General features: G+C 42.9%; 3 protein-coding genes across 3 annotated transcripts; all 3 read left to right on the top strand.

Moving 5' to 3' along the window:
- The first annotated feature begins 1,711 nt into the window (after positions 1-1,711).
- On the top strand, positions 1,712-2,583 carry LOC121589559 (glutathione S-transferase D5-like). The gene is made up of 2 exons (XM_041908555.1): positions 1,712-1,902; positions 1,995-2,583. The coding sequence occupies exons 1-2, from the start codon at positions 1,771-1,773 to the stop codon at positions 2,496-2,498; spliced, it is 636 nt and encodes a 211-aa protein (XP_041764489.1). The 5' UTR covers positions 1,712-1,770; the 3' UTR covers positions 2,499-2,583.
- A 2,631-nt stretch (positions 2,584-5,214) lies between these two features.
- On the top strand, positions 5,215-6,200 carry LOC121589560 (glutathione S-transferase D5-like). The gene is made up of 2 exons (XM_041908556.1): positions 5,215-5,437; positions 5,500-6,200. Exons 1-2 carry the CDS (start codon positions 5,306-5,308, stop codon positions 5,998-6,000), a joined length of 633 nt encoding a protein of 210 aa, XP_041764490.1. The 5' UTR covers positions 5,215-5,305; the 3' UTR covers positions 6,001-6,200.
- A 2,111-nt stretch (positions 6,201-8,311) lies between these two features.
- Positions 8,312-9,012, top strand: LOC121588942 (glutathione S-transferase 1-1-like). The gene is made up of 2 exons (XM_041907410.1): positions 8,312-8,443; positions 8,506-9,012. The coding sequence occupies exons 1-2, from the start codon at positions 8,312-8,314 to the stop codon at positions 9,010-9,012; spliced, it is 639 nt and encodes a 212-aa protein (XP_041763344.1).
- The last annotated feature ends 169 nt before the right edge of the window (positions 9,013-9,181 follow it).

Here is a 9,181-nt window from a genome sequence, read left to right as displayed (position 1 = left end):
ATTGAAGCCGCCGGGCACAACATCGCTCCGAAGCTGAACGATATGCGCCACTTTCTGACCGTTGCCGAGTTGCATGAGTTCGATACAAACACGCACGATCCGGCCGGGAATAGTGCAGAGGACAATCTGGCCCGCCCGCTCGGGTTAATCGAGGGAAGGACGTCGCTGTGAACGAGAGAGGATGCTGGAGCGGCGCATACGGATGGAAATGTTTATGCGAGCGTAACATCATGAACTGTTCAATTCTCATGAGAGGAGCGAAGCGTGGGGGTTGCTAATCCACATTAAACCACCGAGAAGGTTTTAAGTGTTTTCAAGCCAGTAAACATCCAAATCGAAACATAAAACTACAAACAATGGCCAGAAACTCGCTGTACAATGGCTAGGAAGCTGTACGATCAGATGCTGACCAAACCGCATGGTTGCATTTTGATGGATGATGAAACTTACGTGAAAGCCGCTTTCAAACCAATTCCCAAGAGATTTAAATTTGTTTTCGCCGAATTGCTTGTGACGAATAAGGACATGCATTTGGATTTGTATAAGCAAGAGTGCCTTAAGAAACTCCATAATTTTTCCATTTATTATGACTCATGATGGTTCAGTCAGGCCGTCATTATAGCAAGGATGTGCTACAATGGAACAACGATAATGGTGTCAAATTTGTATCAGAAAACCACCGAATCCACCAAATTGCCCCCAGTTTCGCCAAATAGAGCGATATTGGGCAATAATGAAACAATAATTAGAGAAAAAGGGAGCAGTAACGAAGGGCATCATACAAATGTAGAATTGATGGAATTTACCAACCAGTTCAGTGAATGAAGCAGCCGGTGTACGCCGGCTGATAGGCGGTATCAACAGAAAAGTTCGGGAATTTATTCGAAAAGGCAAAGAATATTTTTTCATATTTTTTTTAAAAACATAACAACAAAACATATGATTCATCCACCGGATTAATGATAAAAAATATATACTAATTTTTCTTATCCTTAATTAAAAGAAAAGTCTAAATATGAAAAAAACTTAAATTTTAAAACAAAAATATTAAAACAAAACCCACACAGGTAATGGAGTTAATGAGGTGCTGATAGCACAACATGCTCCTCATCGTTACGGAACTCTTCTTCTCATCGTCAACCTAAAAGATAACGCCAATCAATGACTAACGTAGGAAAAAACAAAAATAATGATAAAAAAACGATACGATAACGTAAAAAGGGAGTGATGTAATGAACGAAACCAAACGAAGAAGCTTTTTCCGCAAACAGACCAAACATAGACTAACAATTAGCGATATTTTACTATTTAATTTTGTGTTGCAACATTTTCATTCATTTTTGCATCAGTTGACTACGCATAAAACGCTAAAATAAATGTTTAGATTGTCTGTCTTGGCATCGCAACCACACAATTAAACGGTCATTTTTATACGAACGAAAAAAGAAGAAGCTCAACCATTCCACCGGTTCATGTCGACCGGTGTTGGACGATTCTTGAATATGTTTGATTTGAAACCACTTGAAGCCCGAGTCAGAGAAGTACCGCAACGGGCCGAAAACATTTCATCATGTACACCGCGATTCTTCTCCTCTAATCCCCAAACGAGGTGTGTATTTCGTTTTGTTTCGTTGTGTGTGTGTGTGTGTGGTTCGTGTTGTTTGGGGACAGGTTCGAATTTCGAATGTATAAAACTACGCTACCGATGGGTGGATCCATATCAGTCGTGCTTTAGCGATACGTAGGTGCGTACCCTCCCAAAACCCCTGAATGGAGCTGTACTACAACATTGTGTCCCCGCCGTGCCAGAGCGTGCTGCTCGTGGGCAAAAAGCTGGGCATCACGTTCGACCTGAAGGAAGTGAATCCTCATCTCCCGGAAGTGCGCGAACAGTTGCGGAAGGTTAGTGGGGCAACGGAAACGGGGAACGCCGAACGAATGTGCGCTTCATTAAGCTTCATTAATCATTGGCCGCTCTGTGTTACTCTCTTTAGTTCAATCCCCAACACACCATACCGACGTTCATTGAGGATGGACACGTCATTTGGGAGTCGTACGCGATCGCCATCTATCTGGTGGAGAAGTACGGCAATGGCGACGATTCGCTCTATCCGCGTGATCCGAAGGTACGGTCCGTCGTGAACCAACGGCTGTTCTTCGACAATGGCCTAATGTTCAAGAGTGCCATCGAGTACGTGGAGTGTATTTTGAAGAAAAAGCTCGAACCAACGGAAGAAATGCAGCAGCGGCTGAAGAAAGCGCTTGGATTGTTGGAGTCGTTCGTGAAGGAGCGAGCGTTCGTCGCCAGCGATCATCTAACGATCGCCGATATCTGTCTGCTGAGCAGTGTGACGCTGCTAACCGGCATCAAGTACGATCTGGCCGCCTTCCCGGGCATTACGGCCTGGGTCGCTCGTGTTACCGGTGAGCTTCCGGACTACGGCGAGTTCCACAAGGAGCTGTACGAGAAGAGCATGGAGTACATTAAAACGCTGTAGGAAGGAAAATACGATGGCGTTTGGCGCGGTGCATTTGTCTCGAATTTGTTGAACACAGAGCTTAATATACTCATGAGAAGGGGAACAAACATATTGAGGTCGATCTTAATTTTATTAAGATATTTGTTGAGAAAACAATTAGTTGTATGTTTAGCAACATTTTGTGCCATGTAACTGATCTTCAATCACTTGTTATCGACGAGAACTACTGTTATAAACAGAGTATGGTCCTTATTATTGACCTGGCCACTTCGTGCCGTGATGGTCAGCATACTAAAACTTTGTCCGGGTACTCGGAATGTGACACATCCTGCTGCTTCACCTGATTAAGCTAACAAATCCATATCGAATGAGAGGCATGCGTCTATCATCTTCATAATATGCTCCCCGCATTCACCACTGCATTGCCAGGATGGTCTTCTTGTTTTAACTTTGATTTTGATACAACAATTGTAGTCAAACAATACCTACGCTACGCCCAAGCCATCAAGCGATTGCACTGTGGCTTATCAGTGACTGAAGATAGTCAAAGCCCTTAAAATATTGGAACCTGTAATAGTGATGGAAATTTCAATCCCAAACCTGCTAGGTTCGTTCCGTTCCTTCAAAGGAAATAACCAAGTAGCTATTTGGCATCTATAGTTTATTGTTCATGAGATGGTTAAAACGAACTCACTTTTTTTACTGCTCATCATTTCAGTACAAAAGTAACGCTCAAAATAGCAAAGCAAGTGTTAATGTTTCAATAATAGTTTTCACAACGCAGCAAACACTCTCTAATCTGAAAGCTCTCCAATTTGAAACTCTCCGCTTATTTGAACATTTTGGACAACATCTTTATTTTCGGCACATTTTTGCCCCTCTAATTCGGGAAACTGCTGAAGTCTCTGAGGCCTCTTATTTGTGCATGTAACTACCAAAGTGTATGCAACAATCAAGATTGCATACTAAATGTTATATCTCTTTCTAGTCCGTATATACGTTTCCTTTACTTTCAAGCTGTCTAATTTGACAACTCATCTTATTTGACAGCCCCATCGGCTCCCAGAAACTAGTTCCGTTCCGTAAATTTAAATGGAAATTTTTCCCATCACTAGCTGTTAGGTCGATTGATTTAACAGCGGTACCACAAGACTAGCCCACACGTGTTATAAACGATCTATGCTGTACCGTGTATCAATACCGAACTAATGGATATTTTGCTGTGTTCAAGGTATTTATTTAATAAATAAATGGTTATTTTCAATCGCTTCATTTTTTTTATAATAGGAATTATGGCATTAAAAGTTAACACATTTCGCATCCTTAGGCCATCTGACTACTAGCCTATAAAGATCGAAAATTTATCGTAAATAATAAGTGTTACTTTTTCTAAAATTAATAAATGAAAGTATTTAGTTTTGTTTTTTTTTATAATGTTTTTTTTTTCATAGAAAATGTTTTCATTCATTTTCATTTCTAATTGCAAAAAATCTTAATTTTAGCATTTGAATTTTCAAAAGAAAAGCGTTGAAGTGCATGTAGTTGAGTTTATTTTAAAACCCGATGACTGGTCTCGTGGTTCAGTCGTCAACTCGTACGACTTAACAACATGCTCGTCATGGATTCAAGCCTCAAATGGACCGTGCCCCCACACGCGTTGTAGGGCAGGGCTTGACTATCCTGCTATGTGTAATCAGTAAGTCACCGAAAGTGATACGTGCCCAGGCCTTGACCGACAACGGTTGTTTGTGCCAAAGAAGAGGAAGCAATAGATATAAAATGGCAAACAAAAAATAGGCAACTAATTATGGAATGATTTTTAATCAACAACAGTTGTTTCTTTGAATATCTTGTAATACAATGCAGACGTAGACAAAAATAGTATTAAAGGTAAATTGACACCATGTAATTGTTTTTACATTGCTGTAGTTAAATGTTTTGTGTTGTACGAGTGAATAATTATTGGCAGTAATGGCTAGTGTCAATTACAATTATACTGATTCAGTATTAGTTTTCTTTACCTTCGCTTTCTCTCATACTCTCTGTATTTATCATTATGGTTCGTTCATATGTCAATGTGTGAAACAAACATAAATGGAAAAAATATCCTTTTAATGATTCGTTTCTTTTTGGTGCAATTATGGAATAAAATGCTGAAGGAAGTTTCATACATATTTCGGTATCAAATGTGTCACAGAAAGCACCATCCAAATCGTCTGATATCATATCGATTAATGGAATGATTACAACTTGATGTGGTACGTTAGTCGAGAGTGAAATTATTCATGCATCCCGCACACCGGCCTGTAACCTGGCACATACCGCACCTCGCACCTCGCTCTCCCATCGAACGATCGATCGTGCGAGTAAACATTCGGCCAGAATCATTATGACGCTGCTGAATGTACGATGTAGAATGACAGAGGGAGGTGGGGAACCAACCATATCTAACGAAAAAAAACAACATAATTGCTGTTACACCCCTACGGCACAAGGGCGTGTGTATGTGAAACGATTCATATCGCTATCCACAATCACACACGCACACTTATTTTTACAGAAAATTTGACCAGTCATGCTGGAGCGTTTTGCCTGGGCTCAAAACATCACACCAGATTAGTGTTGGTGTGTATTCTGACATCATCTAGCATCGTTCGTACAATGGAAACCCTCTTCAACAGCGACGGTATTAGTGTCGGGCGTCTCGCAATACATATTATAAAACCACCGGTAAACGCCAGCCCTGGGTACAGTTCAGTGCAAGCTACTGCTGCCTAACAACGGTCAACCAGCGCGTCACACAAAGTTCAACCACGTAGTCAGTGATGGATTACTATTACAGCCTCATTTCACCGCCCTGCCAGAGCGCAATCCTGGTTGCCAAGAAGCTGGGCATTACGCTGAACCTGAAGAAAACGAACGTGCACGATCCGGTTGAACGTGATGCATTGACTAAGGTAAGCTGGTAGCTGGATGACTGAAGAGGGTCATTTTCGTGCTAATCGGCTCCTGTTTGTAGCTTAATCCGCAACATACCATCCCCACGCTGGTGGACAATGGGCACGTCGTGTGGGAATCGTACGCGATCGTGACGTATCTGGTGGAGGTGTACGGCAAGGATGACACGCTCTACCCGAAGGACCCGAAGGTGCGGTCCGTCGTGAACCAGCGGCTCTTCTTCGACATTGGCACGCTGTACAAGCAAATCATCGACATTATCCATCTGGTTGTGAAGAAGGAGCAACCGACCGACGAGCAGATGGAGAAGCTGAAGAAAGCGATGGATCTGCTGGAGCACTTCCTTACCGAACGATCGTACGCGGCCGCCGATCACCTGACGGTGGCAGACATCTGTCTGCTCGGCAGTGTGACCGCACTGAACTGGCTGAAGTACGATCTCGAACCGTTCCCGCACATTAAGGGATGGGTGGCGCGTGTGACCGGGGAAATTCCGGACTACGCCGAGTTCCGGAAAGACGTGGAGGAAGCTACCAAAGCGTACGTCGCTAGCAAAAAGTGATGGAAAGGAATGGGAAGCCGAGAATAGTTGGGAGGGAACAGTGCAAGGGATTGAAAGTGTAACTGCATTAGCAACACTCAAGTGGTAGACTATTGTGTCAGGGATGAAAGGTGATAAATGAATTAAAGTATTAAGTGCACTTTCGTGTCACCCATGAGTCCACATTTTCGTTCAACCTAAATATATGTAATCTAATCTAATGTTTAGCTTCTGATTATTACTATGTCACATTTGGTTGGTTGCATTTGGCTGTCTAAGCTTATTGTCATACAGTTTAGTACGAGCAGTCTGATACTCTCAACCAAGTCGTTAATTTTTCTGCAACTGTTAACTGCATATCTTTGCAAGGCTGGCAGGATACGATGGCTAGAGCATGTCATGAGGAGGCCGGACTCATGCCCCAGCAAGTAGGTGTTGGACAGCGATCCCCAGTTCGGCACAAAGCGCAGGGGAGCACAGCGAACTCGATGGCTGGACCAGGTGAAGCGAGACCTGACGGAGATCGGTTGTCTACATGGATGGGAGGCTGCAGCCAGGGACCGAGCATCCTGGAGAATTATTGTTGACCGGGCCATGTCACATTGATGTGCTCTATCGTGAGCAGCCAACAAGAGAGAGAGAGAGAGAAACAGCATCTCTTTATTATCCGTGAGCGGTAATGAATGGAATTAAAAAGCAGGACACTTGGATGTCGATTATTCATTTCAATAGTAAATGACTGACAAACAATACCATCTGCTGCATCGGCATCGTCCTACGGGATCTCAAAGATAGCTTTAATGTTTGTGGTGTCGTAGAAGTTGGCTGACAATCTTTGTAAAAAAAAAAATCCGTAAAATGTGATGTTTTCTCTATTTTTGTTTGTTTTTAAAATTCCTTTATTTATGGTTTGGTCGATCTACAGCTCGAGCATGATTCTTTTATATGGTGTCCCTACGTAACTATCTGTGCTCGTATGCATACATTGTTTAAAAAAAATACACATTGCTTACATCTGAAACACATGCCGTCACGCCCTGCTCTTTATCACAAACGGTGTTGCTATTAAATCAGTCTCTAGAATATCGAACGCCGGTCTCGTAGTACAGTCGTCAACTCGTATCACTTAACAACATGCCCGTTATGGGTTCATACCCCAAATGGACCGTGCCGCCATACGTAGGACTGACTATCCTGCTATGGGGGATCAATAAGTCACTGAAAGCCAAATCCACAAGTAGTGTGGTACAGGCAGGCCTTGACCGACAACGGTTGTTGAGCCAAAAAAAAAAAGAAAGAAAGAAGAATATCGAACATTGGTTGCACAAAGTATATTTGCTTCAGGAGGAGGAGGAGGTGCATTTTGATTTTAATGGCTTATAAGACTTTTAAAAATGATCTGTTTGCTTTTGAGCTAATTGCCTAGACGTCAGTTCATCATAGGCTTAATTATAGCATGAGATAGTTTAGCAGTTGCCATCTTTAACATCTCCGAACGACTCCGAACGACTCCGGACGACTCCGTGTGACTCCGATTCCGGGCGGATCTAGTGGTTCCATTTTTCCGGAGTCGGAATCGGACTAACAATAGTCGGAGTCGGATCGGAGTCGTGGGTGCGCTCCAGAGAGCACATCACTAGTCTGGCGCCTATTAGCAGCCCGCTCAATCAATCGCCTGGAAAGCATTCAGTGCAAGTTTACTAGGCTCGCTTTACGACTCCATCCTTGATCTAACGGGGTCCAACCTCCTTACTTGCTTGGTTTGGAGTCGCTTAATGTAAAGGAGAAAAATCATGCAGTGTGTATTTTTTTGCACCATCTAGGATAGCTAGGACGAATTTTTATTTTTGCCTTGGGCGTACGAGGGCCATTTTCGGACATTAAAAAATAAAGTAATAAATACAATGAATTAAAGTAAATTAAAATGAATTAAATTAAATTAAATTCAATTAAATTAATTCGAATACTTTTTACTAGTAGCGATATTAATTTTTAAATATATTCTATACTTAAAATGCACTATTATGCAACGATCGTACAATGGAAGAGTGTTGAGTAGGGTTAAGTAAGTAAACAAAGGCCCATCGAATGAATTCACACGCGTTGATTACATTTGCAATCGCTAGGTTTGGTACACCATGACGGATGTTATTTACACACCTTATCGGACCAATTGTCCACACCACCTTCACCGTCCCGTAGTCCACCCGGAAAACTAAAGCCCCCTTTGATATAGCGTGCTGTGTAAGAGAGTATTATAAAATCTCTAAATACACTTCACCTAACTGCACAGTAGCTTGCAAGCGCGTGTACTTTCGCCGTTTCATTTGGAATGGATTACTTTTGCAACTTCGTTTCACCACCCAGTCAGAGCGTCATACTGGTTGCGAAGAAGCTAGGCATAAAGCTAAACCTCAGGAAAATGAACATATACGATCCCGTTGAAATGGATACCCTGTCCAAGGTATTATTGTAGAATGAACCCAGAATTATTCGGTCTACTGCTAACATGTCATCCATTTGTAGCTCAATCCACATCACATCCTGCCGATGCTGGTAGACAACGGCACTGTTGTATTCGAACCATGCGCGATCGTCCTCTATTTGGTGGAAACGTACGCCAAGAGCGATGCGCTCTATCCAAAGGATGCGCTAGTGCGGTGCGTTGTGAATCAGCGTCTCTTCTTCGACGTTGGCACACTGTTCAAACAGATCTACGAAAACGTGCACGTTAAAATGCGGAACAGTCAGCCCAGCGAGAAGCAGATGCAAAGGTTGCAGAAGGCAGCCGACGTGCTGGAACGCTTCCTTACCGAACGATCGTACATGGCCGCAGATCAGCTGACGGTGGCGGACATTTGTTTGCTAGTTACAGTCAATGCGCTCACCCTTTGGTTGGGCTACGAGCTTGCACCTTATCCACGGATCAGAGATTGGCTCGGGAGAGTGGTGGCAGAAATTCCGGGTTGTGTTGAGTTTCAAAGGGAGGTAGAGGACGCCACCAGGGCGTACGTAGTCAACCGAAAGATTTGAGTGTGAGGAACTGCAGCTGTAGTCTGTGACAAAGGTAGCGATATACTAAACGAGCTTGAATTTGCATCTGCTTGATGGAATAATGCGTAGCGTCACTCCTACACATCACGCCTTATCACGCCGGGGGTAGGGATGGATGCTTATTATCTAATAAAACTCTCTACAAAAG

The sequence above is a fragment of the Anopheles merus genome, chromosome 2R, assembly GCF_017562075.2.
Source record: "Anopheles merus strain MAF chromosome 2R, AmerM5.1, whole genome shotgun sequence".
NCBI lineage: Eukaryota > Metazoa > Arthropoda > Insecta > Diptera > Culicidae > Anopheles > Anopheles merus.
Note: the sequence above shows the minus strand (reverse complement) of the source record. Positions and strands in the feature narration are given on the sequence as shown.

What these genes read in the sequence shown, in the direction of transcription:
- LOC121588942 (XM_041907410.1), top strand. Translation starts at nt 8,312, where the DNA reads ATGGATTACTTTTGCAACTTCGTTTCACCACCCAGTCAGAGCGTCATA. An exon ending in AAATGGATACCCTGTCCAAG is followed by an intron (nt 8,444 to 8,505) that starts GTATTATTGTAG and finishes ATCCATTTGTAG; the next exon opens with CTCAATCCACATCACATCCT.
- LOC121589559 (XM_041908555.1), top strand. Translation starts at nt 1,771, where the DNA reads ATGGAGCTGTACTACAACATTGTGTCCCCGCCGTGCCAGAGCGTGCTG. An exon ending in TGCGCGAACAGTTGCGGAAG is followed by an intron (nt 1,903 to 1,994) that starts GTTAGTGGGGCA and finishes TACTCTCTTTAG; the next exon opens with TTCAATCCCCAACACACCAT.
- LOC121589560 (XM_041908556.1), top strand. Translation starts at nt 5,306, where the DNA reads ATGGATTACTATTACAGCCTCATTTCACCGCCCTGCCAGAGCGCAATC. An exon ending in AACGTGATGCATTGACTAAG is followed by an intron (nt 5,438 to 5,499) that starts GTAAGCTGGTAG and finishes TCCTGTTTGTAG; the next exon opens with CTTAATCCGCAACATACCAT.